This window comes from Myotis brandtii, unplaced genomic scaffold (assembly GCF_000412655.1).
Source record: "Myotis brandtii unplaced genomic scaffold, ASM41265v1 scaffold115, whole genome shotgun sequence".
Taxonomy (NCBI): domain Eukaryota; kingdom Metazoa; phylum Chordata; class Mammalia; order Chiroptera; family Vespertilionidae; genus Myotis; species Myotis brandtii.
The window spans coordinates 6,414,463-6,437,967 of NW_005353967.1; the positions used below are offsets into that span (position 1 = coordinate 6,414,463).

The window sequence follows — 23,505 nt, forward strand, 5'->3', positions numbered from 1 at the left end:
AGGCTCAAGACTTGGGTTCCTGTTCTTGCGATGATTACAAATTTGCTTTATAAAAAGTAAACATCATCAGGACAAGATGACACCCCATCAGTACCTGAAACTAAACACAAGCCTTTCATTTCACCTGTGTGACTTCCTCACGCATTCACCTTCTTCTTTACTGTGTTCTGGTTTTCCTAAAGGGTTTTATCATGAAAAAGCGTTGAACTCCATCAAGTGCTATTTCTATATCTACTGAAATAACCACATACATTTTTGTTAGTCTATTAATGTGGTGACTTACAGGAACAGATTTCCCGATGAAGAATCACTGGCACACATGGGGTAAACATATCTGATCGTAACTTTATATGCTATAAATGGATTCATTTCACTGGGGAGTTTTTCATAAATGTATTCCATATTTAAGGAAAAGCCAGACTGTACGCTTCTCTAATTTGGGGGTCAAGTACATATAATCATCAGGCATGAGTCGGTCCCCTCCCCCAGCTTTCATTTTTCTGGACCCACTTATGTAAGACGGGGTTCATGTGTTCCGTGAGAGTTTGGTTCACCTCACCTCTTAGATCCTCCAGTTTGGGTGTATTCTGGGGAGATGGTAAGTGAAAATGGGTAGATCTTAGTACTATCTCACTTATTTAATGGCTGTTAGCATATTCAGGCTTAAATTATTTAAATATAAGTTTCGGCATCTTAAAATATTTTGTAACAATGCATACACTTCATCTTGATTTTAAATTAGCTTGTGTTTGTTATTCACAATGCTTTTATGATGATTAAATCTGTTATATCTATAATTACTGTGGACTTTGTGTGTGTGTAGAAAAGTAGGGATGTGGCTGTTGTACTTGACTTAAAGTCTCCATTTGCAAAGCAAGCCCTCTCGACCATCCTGCAGTGGCTTCCAGAGCCGTCACTAGTGAAGATGCACATAGGACCTAACTGCATGACCAGTGAGCATTCTATCTATCATCTATCTACCATCTATTATCTATTATTTATCTATTATCTACATACCATCTATCTATCTATCTATCTATCTATCTATCTATAATCTAGTTATTTATCAATCATCTACCTACCATCTATCTATCATCTTCTCCTTCATCATCGCCATCACCATGATAAAGTAAGGACAGCACACCCTGTGTGGGTACCCATGGGTGTCAGGCATCCTATGTGGAATGTCTCATTTAATTTCATGTTGCCTCCATGAGGCAGGAACAGTTGTGACTCCATTCTGCCAGCACAGAAGCTGGAGGTGAGGGAGGTTGAGACACCCAGTCAGTGGAGTTCATAAATATTTCAACTTGTATCTTTAAAACACAGACATTTAGAGACTTAAATTAACATTCATTAAGTGTGTGGCCATCCACAGTATATCATAATACTTCTCTTAATTCTTGACAATCTGGGTATTCTCTCTTTTTTAATTTTCTTTTTTAAACCTTTGCCAATTTGATGAGTGATAAATTATTTTATCATTACTAGGATTTTCATTTCTTTCATTATCAATGAGATTGAAAATATTTCATAAAGTCATCAGTAACTTGTATTTCTTCTTCGGTAAACTGTCCATGTAGGTCATGTGCTAATTTTCCCATTAGGGTTTATAAACTTCTAAGAGCATTTAAATTACTGATACTGGATATTTCTAGGCAGCCTAGGATAATGGCAGACACAGAGATCCAATCCCCACACATCTAAAACATGATGGAGAGCAACAGGAACAAGCAAAGCTGAACAACCCATGCCCTCGACTTGATGAGGACACAGGAGACTGGTAAACTTCAAGTTATTTATAAGCAGAAAGGCAACATGAAGTCCCAGTGAGCCTAAAATGACTGTTTCAAAAGGAAAAGTATAGAACCTTCCCTCAAGAAACTAGGGAACAAAGCCAATGAAATCCATGGTAAGTAGAAGGAAAGAAAAGTAAGAATAAGAGTAAAAATCAAGGAAATTTTTCTAAAGCAGTCAAATAGTAAAGGTCATCGATAAAATAAAACGTTGGTCCTTCAAAAAGATTAATAAAATTGTAAACCCCTAGCAAGCTTGATCAAGGAAAACACAAATTACTGACACCAGGAATTTTAAAGACTACATTATTACAGATTCTACAAATATTAAAAGAATAGTAAGACTGATATTCAATGAAGTAAGCAATTTAAATGAAATGAACACATTTCTTGAAAAACACTAAGAAAAGTCATATAAAAAGAACTAGAAAATCTAAATAGCCCAATATCTATTAAACAAATTGAAGTTGTAATCAAAACTATCCCACAAAGACGACTTCAGGCCCAGATGAAATAAAGATTAAAAAAAATAAATAGGAAAAAATCTAATAAGACATGTGCAAGACCTACATGCTGAAAGCAATGACAGTGCAGAGAGGAGATGTAAGCACACTGAGATATGCAAGTTCCTGATGGAAAGTCCCTCTAAATTAATCTATCGATATAAAGCAATCCCAGTCCTATCACAGTAGAGTTTTTCTTTTTTGTAGAAATTGACAGGCTAATTCTAAAATTTATATGGAAATGCAAAGGGCCCAGACTCGCCAAAGCAATCTTGGTAAAGAACCAAACTGTAGGACTTATTCTGACTGCCTTCCCGACTGACTCGAAGGCCATGGTAACTAAGGCTGCATGGTGTACGGACAGACAGGCAGTCTTCAGTGGAGGCGCTGGCTCAGGCCAGTGGGGGAAGGAAGTCCTTTACACAGATGTATCTGGGACAACTGGTTACGTGGACGGAGAGAGTGAAGCCTGACTGCTCTCTCGTTCCAACACTTCAACCATGAAGGCATCATTCAGAAAGGAAAGGCCACGGTGCTCATGAAAATACAGTTCTACTGGAGAGGGAAGCAGTGAGATGTTAAAACCAGCGTAAAAACTATTGGGAAGCGAGATGACCCCAGGCAGTCAGGACCTGGTGGCTGTTAGATGCAAAATTAAGTTCCTGATGATCCTTGAATGGAAAGGTGCCATCCAAGTTGTTACCTCCTTCCCTTCCCTTCCCTTCCCTTCCCTTCCCTTCCATCTTCTTTTCTAATCCTCACCCAAGGACATTCTTAGACAGAGGAAAGGAGAACAAGAGACAGAGGGAAAGAGAGACACAGAGAGAGAGAGAGGTGAAACCTGCAACCCAGGTATGTGCTATGACCGGGAATGAACCGGCAACCTTTTGGTGAATGGGACGATGCTCAACCAACTGAGCCCCACTCTGGCTGGGTTTATTGCCTTATTTCAATGGTTCAGATCACTTTCCTGACACAGAGATGCAAACACCAGGGCAGTGACTTCACAGCGTGATTTAGACCCTTGTGCTGAGTTTTCTGAACAAGAAATCCCAGCTCATGCGGCACTGCAGCTGTGGTGGCCGCTTTAAATGGTCCAGCCAGAGACGATGACCACAAATCATCCCGAAGCCCATTATCAGCAACCCATCCCTGGACCCCGATGTACTTCTAAAGAGTGGGAAGCTGACCCGTGCAACATAGGCGTCCGCCACAGTGTCTCTGGGAACTAAACAGACTGTGCTATTTGTCGTTTCAATTTCTGTGTGGCTCCACAGAGAAGTGCCTGGTCCCACTGTCCTAACATCTCTGAGTAGAGTGGTACGTGCAGTGTCTGCCGGGGCCTCGTCCTACGGGGTTATTCCGGAGTTTGTGAATGTGCCACAGTCTCCCCAGGGCCTCTGCTCTCAGACACACAGTATTTCTTAGTGAAAAACCTGCGAACCATTTGAGATTTACTTGTTCATATCATTTAACAAAAAGACCCGATTTGCTTGGTCTGATGAGTGCAGACAGGACACAGCTCTTTCCCTGGCATTTGGGTCAGACTCTGGGACATGAAGCGGGCCGAGTGGAGGGTGCGAAAGCTGAACTATGTGGGTGTTCTCCTAAACAGATCAGTCCTGGGCTCCAAGGCTCAGCTCCCTGCCTGGCAGTCACTGAGTGTGGACGCTCCCACAACTGTGTCCTGGGCCACTTCAGAGACATTTTACCTAAAAATAAGACCGGCTCATCCACTTGCCCCAGCCCGGAGGTTGTCCCTAAGCGCCTTTACCGTTAGCACCTGTGACCACGCTGGGACCCACTACGGCCAGATTTCTGTGTCCCTCAGACCACCAACCCAGCCAAGGCCGTGCATTTTTTATGACAGTTTTTTAAATATTTTATTTTATTTTTTTTACAGAGAGGAAGAGAGAGGGATAGAAAGTTAGAAACATCGATTAGACAGAAACATCCATCAGCTGCCTCCTGCACACCTCCTACTGGGGATGTGGCGGCAACCAAGGTACATGCCCTTGACCGGAATCGAACCCGGGACCCTTCAGTCCGCAGGCCGACGCTCTATCCACTGAGCCAAACCGGGTAGGGCTATGACAGTTTTTTAAACTAAATTTCTTAAATTGTGGTACGATATATATACCATAAAACTCACCACTTTAACCATTTTTAAGTGTACAGTTTGTTGGCATCAAGCATATTCACGTTGTTGTGCAGCCATAACCACCATGATCTCCAGAACTTCTCCATCTTCTCAAACTGAGACTCTGTGCCCATTAAACACTAACTCCCCATTCCCTTTTCCCAGCCCTGGCACCTGGCCTCCTACCTTCTGTCTCTATGAATTGGACAACTCTAAGGGTCTCACATTCACACAGGATGTGTCCTTTTCGGACCAGCTTATCTCACTCAGCATAATGTCCTCAAGGTTCATGTAGCGTATATAAGAATTTCCTTCCTTTTTTAGAGCTGAGTAATATTCCAGTGTGTGGAAGGACCACACTGTGCTTCTCCATTCACCCATCGATGGACACTTGGGTTGCTTCCACTTCTGGCTACTGTGAATGATGCTGCTGTGACGATGAGGGTACCAGTAAGACAGTGAGTGCATTTTCAAGAAGCAAGGTATCTGAGGTAAGCATGACATTCATTCCAACAACACTTTGCTCTTCCCTGCCACTCTGCCTGGGATATAAGAGGTTCATCAGGAGGTTTAAACGCACTGCCACCCTGCAGAGCTGTAAATCTTTGTAAAAGAACAGATGGTGCCCTGGCACACAGCCTGCATCTCATGGCCGTCCTGTGATGGCTTCAACGTGCTTCATCTCAGAAACCCCCAGCGTTCCCGCTCACCTGGACTTGATGGGAACTCGTGCACACATCGTTCCCACCCCGTGCTCGGCAGGACCTGGGCACAGCTGAGGCTCTGGGGCTGGCAGTGATGGAGGATGTAGGTTCAAGGCCTGGGCAGGGAGAACAGGGCTGGCACCATCCACTTCCCAGGTGGTGACAGGGGCGCGCTCAGACAAACCAGGAAAGCTCAATGCCTGGCTCTCACAGGTGCTCAGTGGATGGAGTGCTGTCACCACAGCGGCTCATGCCTGATCAGGAGCCAGCAACAACATCCCAGGATGGGGGACCCTGCAGGCCGCCCATCTAACATCGACTCCATCAGTCCCCTGCAGCCCCATCCCCAGGATCTGGACAGAGGTAGGGTGGAGCAATGCTGGGCTCCACCGAGAAGGTGTTGGAAGATAAGGTGTCAACTCTAATAGACTCTCAGAGCAACTATTGGCTACCACAGCAAATCGCTAAAAAGTGAAAACCTGATGTAATCAGCAGGCCATGTGGTCCAGGGAACATATGCTAAAAGGGCAGTGGTCAGAGTCCAATCACACACGAGTGCTGGACAACAGTGACGTCGAGGGACCTCAAGTCCATCTCCTGGGCAAGCTGAAGGGGTGCAGCCACCTGCAGGTTCTGGGCAGACCCATCCTCCATGCCCATCAACTTGGGGAGCAGCCCGGGTAGAGGAAGTGGGCACCCGGGCCTGGCACCGGTTCCCCCACAGCTTCTCCCAATGCTGAGGTTGCAGCGTACTGATGTCCTACTAATAATAGTTCAAAGAGCAAAGAAATGCTCAAGGCTTGAGCATATAAAATGCCTTCTTAAAAAAGATTTTATGAGATTAGTCACAACCAAAACAACCTTAATTTTAACTCACAAAGCAGAAATTTAAAAAAAAGATGAAAGACCATAAAATGCTGTTTGCCGAGTCATATGGATTCAATATCAGACTGACTTTCTGGTCCAGAGTCCTCGCGCCAAATACTTTTACACATGTGGGACCATCCTTCCAATATGCATCGCGAGCATTTGTTTGTTTTCTCTCTCTCTCTTTTTAATCCTACAATAGTTTTGTGTGTGTTTTTTTTTAAACATGGTACATGGAAAATGAGATCACTTTTCCAAGTGGAAAAAGGGATTTGGCCCCAAGCTTAAGGCTGCACTTTTTTAAAAGGGGAAAATAATCACATCTACATTCAATTACCGAACGTCACGCAACGTGCACCTGCCACTTCACAGATAGGGTCTGAGGTGCCCATGCCTCCAGGCCGGGTTGGCCACTGACACTGTTGCCACCCTCAGCCCCTTTTGGGGGAGAAGGGACATCTGAGAAAGCCAGGACTTCCTTTGGCCAATCCCTTGAATATCCTGATCTCTTCCAGTCCTGTGGCAAAAAAAAAATAAGCAGCAAGCATTTCAGAGATGGATTTGTCAAGGTCATGGCAGAGGAAAAAAAGAGGGAAAAGGAACAATTCTCACAGCCCCTTGTTGCTCCTCCGGAATAAAGGGCAGCGGGGAGCAGAGAAGTCCCCTGAGAGCCGTTGCCAAGGTCACCAAGCAACAACACAAGGCCAAGGCCCGCTAGTCACGCGAGCCAGCGAGCAAGCGGGCACCAACCCGCGGGTGTCAGGCAGCTGGCTCGGCCTCCTGGAGCCAGATCACTCGCTGGGCCTCTCCTCGGCCAGCCAGCGTGCGTGCGAACGGCGTTCCTGCTTGGGGAGCGGAATCACTGGCTGTTTATAGATCCCACAAACAGTACACTCAGGCTTGACTCCCTGCCATGAAGCAGCCACAGCACTTGAGAGCAGTTCCTGAAGGATGCAATTGTCTGAGGGTGAGAGGGCCACAAAGATGGGCAGGTGGGCCCCCAACTCCTCCCAGTCGCCCAAGGCGGCCTGGGCTGGGTGAGGAGGAGACTGGAGGTTGCAACCTGCAGGGGCTTTGGGGAGGCAGAGAACAGGTGGGAGAAATCTGTTCTATGTTACGCTGCTGCCCCTCTCCATTGTCTGGGGACAGTCTCTGCCTGGTGGGACCACAGAGCAGGGCTGGAGGTGCAGAGCTGAGCTGCCCTCCAGGTACCCACCTCTCCTCCTCTTCTGCTGCAAACCCCAGGCCAGGGGCTCCTCCTACTGTGCCCCTTTCTGAAGGGGAGGCAAACCGCCACCCAGCACCTTCCCTCCCCTCCTCTCCGACCCTTGACCCTCAGCTAACACACACAGCTAACCAGAGGAGCTGGTGTCAGACACCTGCAGGAACAGAGCGCACAGGAGCCCGGGAGATGCCCAGCACGTGGGCAGCACAGAGCAGACGCCAAAGAGCTGAGACAAGCATGATTCAAATACAGATATTTGAGGAGGTAAGAAAAGCTACCAGCAAAATGAAACAAGAACAAAAAATGGTACAAACAAATCAACTGGAAATACTAGGAATGGAAATGGTGAAAGGGAAAACAGCTGAGGGGTTTGGACTGATGGGTCTACCACCCCCTGAGGCAGCCGGGGAGGGGGGTGCCAGACAGAATATAAGAGAAGCCGGTCAGGAGAGGATGGTGTAGAAGGGCCAGCACCTGGACAACTGCAGCTCCAGTCGATGAAACAATGACGCAGAGGGGACAAGGTTGTATGAACGACGGAACAGCTCAGAGGGACAGAGCGCAGAGCACCACACAGGTGACATGGGCAAAGGACACAGTGAAATTTAAAAATATCTGCCCTGGCTGGTGTGGCTCGTCCTGTGCAACAAAGGGTTACTGGTTCAATTCCCGGTCAGGGCCCATGCCCATGTTGGGGGCTCGATCCCCAGTGAGGGGCGTGCAGGAAGCAGCCAATCATATCAATGTTTCTCTCTCCCTCTCTCTCCCTCTCTCTCCCTCTCTCTCTAAAAATCAATAAAAAAATCTTTCTTTAAAAGAAAGAAATGTAAGAACATCAAAGCCAAAGAAAGAATCCCAAAGTTGGGAGAGATAGCAAGAACGAACGGGAATCGAACCCCTCAGGCTGCTCCACACCAGCAGCCACAAGGACACTGCAAACCATGTGACAATATTTTTCAATGTTGAAGGATAAAAACTTTGAACCTAAAATTTTATATTCAGCCCAATTATTATCCAGATGTGAAGGTGTAACAACATATCAGCACGGGGGGAACCAAGGAAGATTTCACACCCAGACCCACAAGGAAGGCACTATGGGGGAATCACTCAAAGAGAAACACATCCGGGCTGCAAGACATGACAAGGATGGCGACCAAATCCCAGTAAACTTTAAAGAGGAGTCTTTTAAAAAGCTAGGAACAAAGATAAGAACCTGTGCCATCCAGGACTCAACTTCTAGACCAAATCAATGTGCAAGTGTGGGGGGTGGGAGGGAGGTGGGGCAGGGAACCAGAAGACCCAAGCATATGCCGGGGGCAAGTCTTGTTGGGGAAATGCCAACACTGATAAGTCTAATAAATCAGATAAAACCAACATGAAAAGGGCTTATGCTAAAGGCAACCCCGAAAGAACAAAAGCATATGAAAGTTCAATCTATAAATGGGGAGCTAGAGAGAGAAAAGGAAACTAATGAAAGGACAGTAAATGGGAAATAGGAAATATGATGACAGAAATCAGCCCACAAATTAGAGTGATTACAAGAAGTACAAATAGGTTAAAATAACCACTGGGAGAACGTTTGGGGGAAGGGTGCCTCATGTTCGTCTGCAGGAGGCAGACTCAAACAGAGAAGAGCTGAAAGGAAAAGAATGCAAGAGATGTATCAAGCGGCAAGGAACCCAGAGAAAGCTGTGGACAATCTGGTAACAAAAGGGTTAAAGTCAAATGTGTAAGCTCTAAGATGCCTGGGACAAAAAAAAAAAAAGAGGCATGGGGCACCCCACGCCTGTTGAAATTAGCAGTCCGTGCCTGACCCTGCCCCACAGCTTCCGCTCCTTGGAGCTGTGGCTTGAAGCTCCTGCCCTGCGGTGGTGGGGCTGGAGGGGGGGGCGGGGGGCAGACCTCAGCTCGCTGAGCTGCTGGCTTACATAACAGCTTGCTCTCCATTTCCCAGGGTTCAGACGTCACAGTTGGCTAGCTGCCACGTGTACCTGCCCACCATACACGCTCGCACGCTCGCTTCCCCTCCCCGTCCTAATTTAGCTGTGTCATAATTTTGCTTAAATTGAGGTGCAGTGTTTGTGTTATCACAGATTCTTCTCGGGTGAGCCAGGCGGATGCACGTTGAACACTTCACTGTCCCTCGACAATCTTTGGGCGTGGAGTTAACAAACGCCTGTGTATTGCCTTATTTACACGGTCCCTAACTTGCCCCGCCCCCCAAATCTTCCTGAGTGGAGTAAAGCCTTCCCTCTGTAGGTGTCCTGAACACCATTTCCTGGAAGCCTGCCCCCATCCCCTCCCTCCTCCTGAGAGACCCTGCGGAGGAGGGAAACCTTTGAGCCCTGGATGTCTGAAGCTGTCCTGATGCCACATCCTCTCCGACGAAGGAACAGGTGTGTGCAGGTCCCAGGTGAGAAAGCACTCCCTCCAGTGCTTTGTAGGCAAGTCCTCCTGGCGGTCCAGCCTCCAGCATCCCATGGACACGTCCTGAACCTGCTCCTCTCTCTGGGAGCACAGAGGGCTTCCCATTGTCCCAGGTGTAGGATTTCACAAAGGCGAACACCCTCGTCCTTTCAGCCATTGTGCTAGTCACCCAGTGGGACCTCTGGGCCGGAAACTCGGTCCTCGGTTCTGGGAAGCCTTCTGGTTGCTTCCTTGCCCGTTTCCTTCCCTCTGATCTTTCTGGAACAGATTACTCAGGTCTTGTGGGGTCTGGCAGTCTGCCTGACTTTCTCCTCCCCTTCTTCCTTACTTTTCTTTTACTCTTAGAAAGACCCCTTCAAATTTAATTTCTTTCTTTTTAAAAAAACATGTTTTTATTGATTTCAGAGAGGGAGGGAGAGGGAGATAGAAACATCAATAATGAGAGAGAATCATTGATCGGCTGCCTCCCACACGCCCCACACTGGGGATCGAGCCTGCATCCCGGGCATGTGTCCTGACTGGGAATCGAACCATGACCTCCTGGTTCACAGGTTGACGCTCAACCACTGAGCCACACTGGCCAGGCTCAACTTTAATTTCTGACCCTCCTACATATTTCTAAGTTTTGCTCTCATGCTTTTAATTGTTGATCTCTCTCTCTTTTTTTAAAGTTTCTGAATATTCCCTTTTACAGAAACCAGTTTTCATTTTGTCGACCTTCAGTTCTCTCTGAGGAGCTTAATGACATCTTTTTTTTTTTATTAATCCTCACCTGAGGATATTTTTTTTTCCCCTGAGGATATTTTTTCCATTGATTTTTAGAAAGAGTAGAAGGGAGGGAAGGAGTAGAAGTAGAAGAGAGAGAGAGAAACATCAACATGAGAGAGACCCATCTATTGGTTGCCTCCTGCATGCATGCAACCAGGCCAGGGATCAAACCTGCAACCTAGGTATGTGCCCAGCGTCCAGGGTCCAGGCCCTGCTCGCCACTGTTCCCAGTGACCTCCGTGGCTACTTCTCTCTGGTTTTCAAGGACTTTCTGTGGAATTATGAAACTATCACGAACACTGCCTGAATTCACAGCTTTTCCCTTGAAAATGTGCGCCTCCAGCCTGATCTGCTGACAAGTCCCGCTCATACCCAAGTGCCCACTCACCCCCTCACCCTCACCTCTCACCCCCAGGACCCTCGTCAGCATCGTCACCAAACTTTATGTGACGGCTGGTTTCCCTGAAGAGCCAGGACTGCAGCACCCAGACCCAGCTGCCTGCATGGACCTTGTTCCTGGGGAGCATCCTGCCCAGCGGTGTCCCCAGAAGGACCCTTGTCCATGGGTCGCCATCCAGCCGTCCATTTTGGGTGTCATTACCCAGGCCTGTCGCCCATGGGCTTCTAACTGGGTTCCGTTTCCTCTGCTATGTGAGATGCTCAGAGGAAATCCTCTACAATATGGGTTTAGTCCTGAGAACTGGCAGCCAGGCACCCAGCCACCTTCCCGGTTCAGTCTGAGCAGGAACTGGAGGCCTTGGGGACTGCATCGCAGGCCTGACAGAAGCTGCCCAGTCCAGTTCCCCCGGCGCTTCGGCTTCGAGGTTTGACACTGAAGCTCTGGGAGCATTCTGCAGGGCTGGAGGGGTCACTCCACTCGAGATCCTCATCTCTGCTGACAGTGGGACGGCCCCTGGCCCTGCCACCAGCCCCGCACTGGGCCGCTTCGGGCAGGGCATCCTCAGCCCAGGGCCCTGCAGAGTCCCACAGAGAGGGGCGGTGGGGGCCAATCCCTGCTCTGCCCTTCCATAGGATGTGACACTGAGCACCTATGGAACCACTCAGTGGAGAAGTATCGTCCTAAACTGTGGCTGCATTTCAAAGACTCCAATGGCCACAGCAACAACTGTTGCATTCAATAAAACGGGTGCCCGATGCCATTGCCTTGGAAGTAGAACTTAAGACAGGACCTCATTTGTCATACGTGTTAGCCAACATGTCCGCTTGGTGCATAAGTCTAACGAAGCTTCCTTAGGAGTATTGAAAGGCAGTTTTCCCAGGCCACAAGCTTGATAGAATAACAACCTCTATGTTTGGGTGACGATCAACTTATTTTGACAGTTAGCAAAAGATTCTTACTGTTCAGCATTTAAAATGTGTTTATCATTTGTACCAATGAACTTTTCCTGAAATCATTAAGTATTGAGGTATGTGTTTAAATCTATTTCCAGTGCCAGAATCTTATCAATATATGAGCTTTAGAAAGATTAGGTGCCCAAATGTCCAGCACAATACGTGTATATTTTTAGTTTCGTACAGAGCTAACAATCCCAGGAACTCTGAACACTCATGACCTTATGTGGTTTTTCCTTTCAGTCATTTCAAACACAGAAAGTAGGGCCTATCTTTGCCTGCTCCCCTTACGTTCACATCTCCCACATTCATACAAGTATACGACAGGTTTGCGCAACTTCTAAAAAATTTTTATACCAAGTCTTGTCTTTTTATAAATCTCACCTTGTGCTGTTAGGGGAAAACCTCCCTTTTGAAAATCTACATTGTACAGAAGCACATGTCTTTAATGTGTCCAGACAGAAAGCCTCACATTAATTTTAAGGTTTGCACGTGGGGTGCGACTTACAGGGAGGGCCTGAGAAAAGAATGGGAGGAGCTAGTAAGTATTTTTAGTAAAATTTGGTGTTTATTTTGTGCAGAACACAGAATATGCTCTTTAATTTAGTAAATATTTTTAAAGATAGAGATGCTTTGATATTAAAACAAACAAGTCTTAATCATAAAAACAATTCTTAATCATAAAAATTCGTGTGGGTTTTTTTTTTCAGACTTTCTGAAGTTGTTGATCAACTTATTTTTGTTTGAAGTGTGTGTTTTTTCCCTCTTCCCACCCTCTCTTTTTTTAAAAAAATATTTTTTTATTGATTTCAGAGAGGCAGGGAGAGGGAGAAAGAGATAGAAACATCAATGATTAGAGAGAATCATTGACTGCCTCCTGCACGCCCCCTACTGGGGATTGAGCCTGCAACCTGGGCATGTGCCCTTGACCGAAATCGAACCTGGGACCCTTCAGTTCACAGACTGATGCTCTATCCATTGAGCAAAACTGGCTAGGACCCACCCTCTCTTGAAAAAAAAAAAAAAGTGGGTTTCTGCTAATGAATTGAGCAGACATTTAATATTTTATATGCCTTTCATATGTGTAACTTAATATTTGAATATGTGATAATTTGTTTTATTATGTAATTGATAAAATGGTGATGTGTATTAATGTTAGTTCAACCATATATTTATACTGTCTGGGAAGGTGTGGTTATAGTTCTGTGAGAGAAATAACTTGTCAGTGTTCACCAACCTGTAAAAATCCAGTGCAAGAATTTAACATCTAAATAAATAATAAGATGCATGTTTTAAAAAAAGAAAAAGAAATGCACTTTAAATATAACATACATGGATTAAAAGTAAGACAGTGGAGTAAAATATGCCAAGCAAACATTAGTAAAAAGAAAGGCAGAGTGGCTATATTAGTATCAGGCAAACTAGACTTTAGAACAAGGAAAATTATCAACAATAAAGAATCATTTTACATAATGATAACAACAGAACAGTCAATTCATGAAGACAACATAACCCTAAATGAGTATGCACCCTCCAATACAACTACAAACTACATAAAGCAAAAACTGATAGAACTGAGAGAAGTTTAAAAATCCACAATTATACTAGAAAAGGTTAACTCTTGTCTTTAAGGTTGAGACTAGATAGAAAATCAACAAGGATATACAAGATTAGAACATTATCAACCAACTGGATGTAACTGAGGTTTACAGAATACCTCGCCCAATGACAGTGTCTAGTGAGGGCCCACTTCCTGATTCATCAATGACTGTCTTTTTTGCTGTAACATCACATGGCAGAAGGGGAAGAGATCTCTCTGGGGCCTCTTTTATATGAGTACTAATCCCATTGATTAGAGCTCCATCCTCATTACCTAATCACCTTCCAAAGGCCCCACATCTAAACACTATCATATTGGGGATTAGATCTCCGCATATGAATTTTCTTTGGGGGGGGGGGGCATATAATTATTCAGTCCATAGCAACCATCAATGAAACCAATACTTTTATCTTTGAAAAAAATAAAAACTGGTAAACCTCTAATCTAACTGATTAAGAAAAATTTAAAGAAGATATATATTATCAATGGAATAAAAGAGGAGACACCACTATTGAAACTATAGGCATTACAACAACAATATGGGAAAATCATGGACAACTAACTCTGTATCTGCAAATTCAATAAAATAGGTGAAATGGACCAATTTGCTGAAAGACCCTAACTACTGAAATTCACACTAGAATAGATAACCTGAACAGTCCTATATCTATTAAAGAAGTTGAATTCATCTTTACAAAAATCTTCCAGCCCTAACCGGTTTGGCTCAGTGGATAGAGCGCCGGCCTGCGGACTGAAGGGTCCCAGGTTTGATTCCAGTCAAGGGCATGTACCTCAGTTGTGGGCACATCCCCAGGAGGGAGTGTGCAGGAGGCAGCTGATCGAGATGTTTCTCCATCATCGATGTTTCTAACTCTCTATCCCTCTCCTTCCTCTCTGAAATCAATAAAGATATATACTTTTTTAAAAAAACAACAACTTCCATTCCAGTTGTTTTCACTGATGAATTTCATCAAACACTTCAGGAAGAAATAATACCAATTCTACACAATCTCTTCCAGAAAACAGAAGAGAAGGGAATACTCTCAACTAATTTGAAGCCTGCATTACCATAGCAAAACCAGACAAAGACATTACAAGAAAGAAAAGTACAAAAATATTTCTCATGAACGTAAACACAAGTATTCCCACAAAATATAAGCAAATGTAATCCAGCAATAAGATTTATCTTGAGCATGCAAGGTGGGCTCAACATGTGAAAATTAGACAACAGAATTCACAATATTAACAGAAGAAATACCATGCTCATCTCGATAGATGCAGAAAATGCCTTTGACAAAAGTTAACATTCATTCATAATAAGAACTCTCAGAAAACAAGAATTAGAGGGAAATTTCTTAATCAGATATAAGATAGCTACAAAAAAACAAAACAACACAATAAAACAAATGTAAGCTAATATCATACTAAAGGTTGAAAGATTAAAGACTGTGTGGGAGAATATATTCACCAATAATACATAATATCCAAAATGTATAAAGAACTTAAACAACTCAACACCAAAAAAGCAAATAATCCAATTTTTAAAAAAGTGGGCAAAGGACCTGAATAGACGCTTCTCTAAAGAGGACATACAGATGGCCAAGAGACATATGATAAGATGCTTAATGTCACTAATCATCAGATAAATGCAAATTAAAACCACAATGAGATATCACCCCACACCTGTCAAAATGTGTGGCTATCATCAATAAATCCACAAATGAGAAGTGTTGGTGAGGATGTGGAGAAAAGGGAACCCTCATGCATTGTTGGTGGGAATGCAGATTGGTACAGCCACTGTGGAAAACAGTATGGAGCTTCTCAAAAAATTAAAAATGGAACTGCCTTATAACCCAGTGATTCCACTTCTGAAAATATATCCAAAGAAACCCAAAACACTGATTCAGGAGAATATATGCACCCTTCTGTTCATTGCAGTGCTATTTACAACAGCCAAGGTCTGGAAGCAATGTAAGTGCCCATCAGTAGATAAGTGGATAAAAAAGCTGTGGCACATTTACACAATGGAATACTACTGAGCCACGAAAAAGAAGGAAATCTTACATTTCCCAACAACATGGCTGGACTTAGAAAGTATTATGCTAAGTGAAATAAGCCAGTCAGAGAAAGACAAGTATCATATGATTTCACTTATATGTGGAATCTAATGAACAAAATAAACAAAATAGAAACAGACTCAGAGATACAGAGAACAGACTGACAGCTGTCGGAGGGGAGAGGGTCTGGGTGAAACAGGAGAAGGGATTAAATTTTTTTAAAAAAGCAACCTCATAGACACAGAGGACAGTATGGTGATTAGAAGGAAAAGGGGGAGGTAGAAGAGTGGAAAGAGGGGATAAATAGTGATGGAAGGAAACTAGACTTTGGATAAGAATATATGACCCTTCTGTTCATTGCAGTACTATTTATAATAGTCAAGGTCTGGAAGCAACGTAAGTGCCCATCAGTAGATAAGTGGATAAAAAAGCTGTGGCACATTTACACAATGGAATACTACTGAGCCACGAAAAAGAAGGAAATCTTACATTTCCTGACAACATGGCTGGACCTAGAAAGTATTATGCTAAGTGAAATAAGCCAGTCAGAGAAAGACAAGTACCATATGATTTCACTTATATGTGGAATCTAATGAACAAAATAAACAAAATAGAAACAGACTCAGAGATACAGAGAACAGACTGACAGCTGTCACAGGAGAGGGAGGTTGGGAGGCTGGGTGAAAAAGGTGAAGGGATTAAGCAAAGGGGAAAAAAGATTAGAGACAGACAACTGGTGATTATCAGAGAGAAAGGGAGGTAGGACTTGGTAGAAGAAGGTAAAGGGAAGGTAGATGATGATGGAAAAATACTGGTGACTACACAATAGAATATATAAGAATTGTACACTTGATACCTATTTTATTAACCAATGTAACCACAGTAAATTCAATTAAAAATAAAAATTTCAGAAAATGTATCATGCAGCCACAATGCACTTGAACTCCAGCCAGAGTCAAGCAGTCATACCATCAATCTGACTCCACCCCCCAGGCCCAAGTTCACAGTTCCTGCGAACATGATCATTTCCGCACTAAACACAATGGCCTTGCAGCCCACCTTACAAGTAGAAATGAAAACGGAGGCACTCTGACCCCTGCTCAAAGCTCACAGCGTTGCTCTATTCACACCTAATGTGTGTGTGTGTGTGTGCGTGTGTATGTGCACACGTCCAGGACCCTCTATCCCACCACATCCGCTCCTGGTTTCCTCTTCCCACCAAGCTCCCACCCCCAGGCCATAAGCAGCGCCTGTGCCAAAGTGCTCACTGGGTGGCAGCTCTGTCTGTCTGTCTGTCTGTCTCACCGTCTCCAGGAGAGAGTGTCTGTTGGTGCTTCGAGGCTCGAGCAGCTTTCCAACGCGCATCTTCTCTCTCTTGTTAATCTTCACCCAGGGAAATTTTTCCCATCGATTTTAACAAAATAGAAACAGACTCAGAGATACAGAGAACAGACTGACAGCTGTCGGAGGGGAGAGGGTCTGGGTGAAACTGGAGAAGGGATTAAATGAAAAAAACATAAAACAACCTCATAGACACAGAGGACTGTATAGTGATTACCAGAGGGAAAAGGGGAGGTAGAAGAGTGGAAAGGGGGGATAAATAGTGATGGAAGGAAACTAGACTTTGGATGGTGACTACACAATAGAATATATAAGAATTGTACACTTGATACCTATTTTATTAACCAATGTAACCACAGTAAATTCAATTAAAAATAAAAATTTCAGAAAATGTATCATGCAGCCACAATGCACTTGAACTCCAGCCAGAGTCAAGCAGTCATACCATCAATCTGACTCCACCCCCCAGGCCCAAGTTCACAGTTCCTGCGAACATGATCATTTCCGCACTAAACACAATGGCCTTGCAGCCCACCTTACAAGTAGAAATGAAAACGGAGGCACTCTGACCCCTGCTCAAAGCTCACAGCGTTGCTCTATTCACACCTAATGTGTGTGTGTGTGTGTGCGTGTGTATGTGCACACGTCCAGGACCCTCTATCCCACCACATCCGCTCCTGGTTTCCTCTTCCCACCAAGCTCCCACCCCCAGGCCATAAGCAGCGCCTGTGCCAAAGTGCTCACTGGGTGGCAGCTCTGTCTGTCTGTCTGTCTGTCTTCCTGGGTTCCCAGGGGAGCTAAGGGCTTAGAGCCACTGGGCCCAACAGCCACTAAACTCAGACAAAGAAACACGGGTCTAAGTCCAGCTCCAGCCCCAGCCTCAACAGGGACCCTGGACCAGCCCCTAACAGCTGCAAACCCTGGTTTCTTCATCTTGAAATAACAGGCATTAGACCACAGGCACTCTAAAGTCTGCGCCAGCTCTAAATTTTTTATGAATTTTTTATGAATTAATGCCCTGCCATAAACCTCTCCCTTTTTTCTGGTCTGTCTTCAAGAGATTGAAGATTAGAAATAAAAGCTGGGATTTTCTTGTTATTGTTGCTTAATCTGCTTCTTTTGCTCTGTTTGGGAATACTTTTAAACTTCATGAAGAGTCTCTCACCCAAAGTTTGAGAATCAGCAGGTGAAAGAGGACACTCACCACATAACCTCCCTGACGGCAACCAAAGGAAGCTCCCAGAAACTTCCTGTGGGCCACAGAGAACCATAAACAAGAGGCGGCAGAATGAATGAGGCTTCAAGAACATTTAGAGATCTCATGCTCTCAAATGCGGCGTGGAGAGCACTATTCCGACCTGGCTGGTGGCCAGCGGGCAGGATGGGCACCAGGACAGCCTGCAGTGCCCTGAGCAGATGGGCAGTGGACCCGACCCCTCAGCCTTGGGACGTCTTCCTTGGAAAAGTCCCACCCAGGAGGGTAGCTCCCAAAACATCCACACACGCTGGGCAGAACTCAGAAAATCAGTGGCAGATAATGGGGCTGAGCTCTGCCTTCCCCACTTCCCAGCCCCGGAGGGAGCTTGTGGGCACTCAGGAGTCAGGCCTGGTCCTTAGTTCCTGGGCTTCAGCCTCAGTCAGAGGCCCTGAGGCCTCCAGGGAAGACCGAGCCCCCAGAGAAGAACCACAGGGGGGGGCGGGGGGGGAACAGGGAGGTGGCGATGCACAAGACAGCCTCTGGGGTGCTGCTCTCTGCAAACCCAGCAGAGAAGCAGGACGAGGGTTGTGGTGAGGACATGTGTGAACACATGTGAAATTGTCCCCTGAGCTCCACCAGGGAGGCTGGGCACTTTGTGCATAAGCTCCTGTATTTATAGCTCAGAACAAAAGTTTTTAAAAGATTTTATGATTAAGATTTTATTATCTTAACTTTGAACATGAATCATAAAAATGTAATGCCAATTATCTTTGCCAAGAATAAAATCCAAATTGCCACAATTCCAGCTCCAATTTTACTATAGCACTGACAAAAGTTTTTTAAGGAAAAATAATATTTAAGAATTTGCTTCCTGAAAACCTGATAAATACTGAAGTATGGAAGTATTTCCTCCACCGAGAGCATGACATCCCCCCCCTCCACACACACACGCTGAGGCTGGACCCACGCTCTGTTCCAGACAGACCTGAAATGAAACCCACACTCCCTCTAGGACGGGAGTCCCCCAAACACCCACGGACCCAGCAAACTAGATGGCAAGAATGTACTTCCTCACATATTTTTATTTTTAAAAAAGGAAATAATTTATAAGCTCATTGATCCTCATGAGAGCACACCCAAACCCTTCAACAGGGCAGAGATGTTGGGGTGGGGGAGCATGGAGTCCTGGGGGGCCATGTGGTTCCTGTGGGGACCATGAGGATCAAGCCGGTTAGACAGCTGATCATCAAAGAACTTATGAGACTTCTCAGGGAAGCTGCCAGGGGGACCCAGAAAAGCACTGAGGGAAGATGGGCTGAAGAGCTGGGGACAGAGGAGGAGGGTTGAGGGGCTGAGTGAGCCTGAGGATGGGGCCTCACCTGGTGTCCCCACTTCACACACGCAGCCCCCAGGTGGCCTGGCGCTGCTCTGGTCAGTGAGGCCACCCCAGGCTGGCCATGGTCAGCCACCTGTCTCTGTGGGAGGGCCGAGCCCAGGGGACCATCTATCCTCCCTTGCAAGGCTGGCCCCCCCTGGGGAGGAGCTGCAGGAACCACGGAGGTCATTCCAGGAGCCTGGGCATCAGGCAGGGAGCAGGGCCTGGGTCTCCTTTCAGGCTCTGCCTGTTCTGGTTGCCACGGAGCGGGTTGGGGTGCAGAAGAAACGCTTGGAGCGAAGCTGCTGCCAGCGTTTAGAGAAGGGGTACTGGACCCAGCTTAAATGGCACCAGCAGTTCACCATCTCTGTCCTTCAGCCATCGCCTAACACAGTGACGGCGAACCTTTTGAGCTCGGCGTGTCAGCATTTTGAAAAACCCTAACTTAACTCTGGTGCCGTGTCACATATAGAAATTTTTTGATATTTGCAACCATAGTAAAACAAAGATTTATATTTTTGATATTTATTTTATATATTTAAATGCCATCTAACAAAGAAAAATCAGCTAAAAAAATGAATTAGCGTGTCACCTCTGACATGAGTGCCATAGGTTCGCCATCACTGACCTAACAGATGAACCGAATGTGGGAGGAGAGGAGTTGAGGGGGCTTCACCTGGGGGATGGAACCGCCCACCACATGGGTCTGGGGCGTAAGGACCAGTTCTGCTCTGGACGTCGGGGTCTGAAGTGGACACTCTGGGGGACACGTGAGCCCAGCTCCTCCCGGGGAAGCACCTGGGCCTTCAGGAGCACCTTGGCTGCTGGTTATGGGGCCGCCTGCCATGGGCTTCTCTCCCTGTGTCCCCCACACCCTCCCACGGAGGGACGCTGCCTCCTCCCAGCCCCTGCTGAGAAAGGACAAGCCAGGGCCTGGGGAGCTCAGAGTCCTTGGCCCCAGCGAGGCAGCAACACCCTCACTCTGTGAAACACTGATCTGACACAACCCAGGAAACTCCTCAGCATTACATCTCCTAAGAAACAGAGCATGGCTCCCCCATCCTGCATGGAAAGGCCCACATGGCAGGGTCAGGGAAGCACCCCAGAATCACGGAGGGCGGTGTCCATCTCAGAAGAAAGGGCCGACCTGGCCCTCGCCATAGGCGTGTAATATCAATAAATGGACCAGCCAGCCGCACCTGCCAGACCTCAGGAAGCTTAATACACAATTTCCTGTCCTTAATTTGAAAGGAAAAAAAAATCCTGCTTAGTATTTTATTAGGTTCTCCCATGGATAAGTAAAACCAGAGAAGGCAGAATGAAAATGGCTTTCAGATCTGACACCCGGCCATGGCTGGTTATCTCTGTCCAGCACTCACCTGGAGCACCTGAGCCCCCAGATTCGTGCTGCTCCCAGGAGATCCTGGGGCTCCATCCACAGAGACGCCTCAGAGCCTTAACTCTAGTTCATTGGAAACGGTCACAGCCTCAGGGCCCCGGGGAGAGGCCTGCACTGTGGCCTTGCGTGTGATCAAGGGGTTAAGGGAGCTCACCTCCAGCAGGAGCCTTCCCTCCAGCACGGCCGACCCTCCACAAGGACCACTCTCTCCTGGCGAGGGGGCACCGGCCACTGGCTGGCGCGGGCGCTTCTCCTGCACGGCTGTCAGACAGAAACAGAGCACGTTAGCACCCTCCCCGGGCCCCGGGCCTAGTTGCAAGCTTTTGTTAAGTTGCATTTCTCCATTCTTCACCCCGCTGTTCCTCACGGCCACCCTCTTCAGTCCCACACTGACCCATGGCCACCAGGGCGCACTGGGGCAGCTCGGCCTCCCCGGGAAGAGGACAGGGCCGGAGGAACCAGGATATCCGACCAGGGCAGCCAGGTGGGAACAACTAGCTCACATTTGGGAGATCAGGACATCTCGGCTGGGCCTAACCTGAGGACCCCCCCTAACTCTGCTCCCCAGAAACTGCTCTCTACCCACCTCCTACAAACCACTCGGAGCCTCACTGGCTTCAAGGAATCTTGTGTGGAGCAGCCCACACCCCACAGGCATCCATTCCTGCACTGATTACTCCAGTCCGGGAAGCTGCCGGCCCTCACGTTGCCACCCTGCCCTGTGATGCTGGCGGCACCCTTATGCTTCTCCCATCCCCACATTCCCACCCCCTCCCCAGGTTGGCTCCATCTCCACTTTGGGGGGAAGAGTTCAGACAGACAGACAGACAGATGTCCAGCTCCCTGCTCCCAGGAGCTGGTTAGGGACCTTCCACTGCAGGCTCAGCATCCACCTTGGCACCCAGCAGTTATGGGAGGACCCCGGAGCCAAGAGGACGGGCGAGTAGAGGGATGCAGTCTGGAACTCAGGGCCTCACTTCCGTAGAGGGCGGGTGGGGCAGTGCCTCACAGCTTCCCCTCATTTCTGGGATTTGCAAACTGAAGCTACGGGTGATGTCACTGCAACTGAGGGCCAGGGGCCCCGAGGCAGAGCCCTAGCACTTGCTCTGGTCTTGGGATAAAACATAAGTGCGGGCACTTAAATCTCCAGTATTTTCTCTTTCAGAACCAGCAGGTTGTGCTGAACTTTTGCTCCAGGATGCGCTGGTCTGTGCTGCTTTCTTACTCAGGCAGCTTCATCCATCGATTGTGAGGGAAACCAAGGCTCTGCCCTCACCTCCCCACGGAGCCCCACTCAGACACAGGGCCTGCTCCCCACAGACACCCTCACCCCTGTTAGAGAGAGGTGGGCAGCATCTGCTCTGAGGGGGTCCAGGCCCCCAGACCCACAGCGCAGTGGGGCCCGAATGTGAGCTCCAGCTTGAGACACGGTGTCTGACCCTCCTCCCCACAGAGTGGACACACACCAGGTTACCCCTGGGCCAGCAGCCCCCCATCCCCACCGAGGCCACGCTGGGCCCCTTCATTAAATCCTCCGGTGCTGACCAGAGTGTCCTCAGGGCAGAGAGCTCAACACAGGGAGGCGGCCCTTGGGAGGATGGGCACCTCTTGGCCATGCTGTGCCATCCCTCCCTCTCAGAAGCTGTTGTGCCATCAGCCTCCTCTCCCACAGCTAATGCACACTAACCCATGTCACTGCACTGAATACAAAAAGAAGGGAACCCATTTCCTCCCAGAAGGCGGGTGTATTCCTGGAGACATGAGCAGTCACCCCTGGGGGGAGGTGGTCCAGGGGGTCCCCGACAAATACGCGAGGCTGTCTGCTACCAGCCACCCTCTCAGCAACCAAGTCCCCACACGGCAGACACGCTGAGCTCTGAGACGTTAGAGATTGTTTTTAATCCCCTCTGGTGTGCACCCTGCTTCTCAATGCAGGTTCAGAAGTCAAGGCTCTCTGCTCCCCAAGAGAGACCCAGGAGCAGCCCTTCCCCTGAAGGGACCTCCGGGTCTCAGAAGGCTCAGTCAGTGTGTGTTCTATAGACACAGACGCAAGAAAGATCAAGGAGAAGTTGGTGTGGGAATAAGACAAGGAGGTCTACCCTCCTCCATCTCTCCCCACCCCCACCCCTCCAGGCAGCCCCTACCGGTCAGGCCTGGCTTCCCAGCCCACCCAGATAGTCCTACCATTAGGGCTTGGGGCTGGGGCTGGGGCTGGAGCCAGGGGCTGGGGAAGGAGCCCACAGTGCCTGGGAGGATTTGGGGCCAGGAGTGATGCTGGGGGTTGGCAGGACCCCCACCTCAGTGCACCCAGGTCACAGGCTACAGACCCAGACCACCAAGACCTCCCGTTCTGCAAACTCCTTTGCCAGCTCGCCACCACCCTCTCCCTAGCGTCAGCTCCTTGCCCCCATCCCTCCCCAGCACCTCCCTTGAATTGAGGGAAGGGAGGTTGGGGCTGGACTGTCCCTGCCCTCCTACTCTCTCGCCAGCAGACGCCGTGGGGGAGGGGGATGCTGACTCCGACAGCTGCGAGGCTGGGGGTGGACCCCAGGCGGTGACGTCACCGCGAATGCCGCCGCCGACCCTTCACCCTGCGGGGACCCTGCCCCTCACTGCAGCATGCACAGCTCACTCCCAGGTGCACAGGGGCTGCAGCCCACTCGGGGGGCCAAAAGTGGGGGGGGCGCCTCAACTGCTAATTTCTCCCTGACCCCGCATCTCTCTACACTTGGACACCGCCCCTCCCCCCCCC

General features: G+C 47.6%; 1 protein-coding gene across 1 annotated transcript in view; it reads right to left on the reverse strand.

Moving 5' to 3' along the window:
• AHRR (aryl-hydrocarbon receptor repressor) overlaps nucleotides 1-23,505 on the reverse strand; it is a 64,922-nt gene that overhangs the window by 17,881 nt on the left and 23,536 nt on the right. The window contains exon 4 of the mRNA XM_005857909.2: nucleotides 20,908-21,014. Coding sequence (XP_005857971.1) covers nucleotides 20,908-21,014 — 107 coding nt within the window. The remainder of the gene's footprint in view (nucleotides 1-20,907; nucleotides 21,015-23,505) is intronic.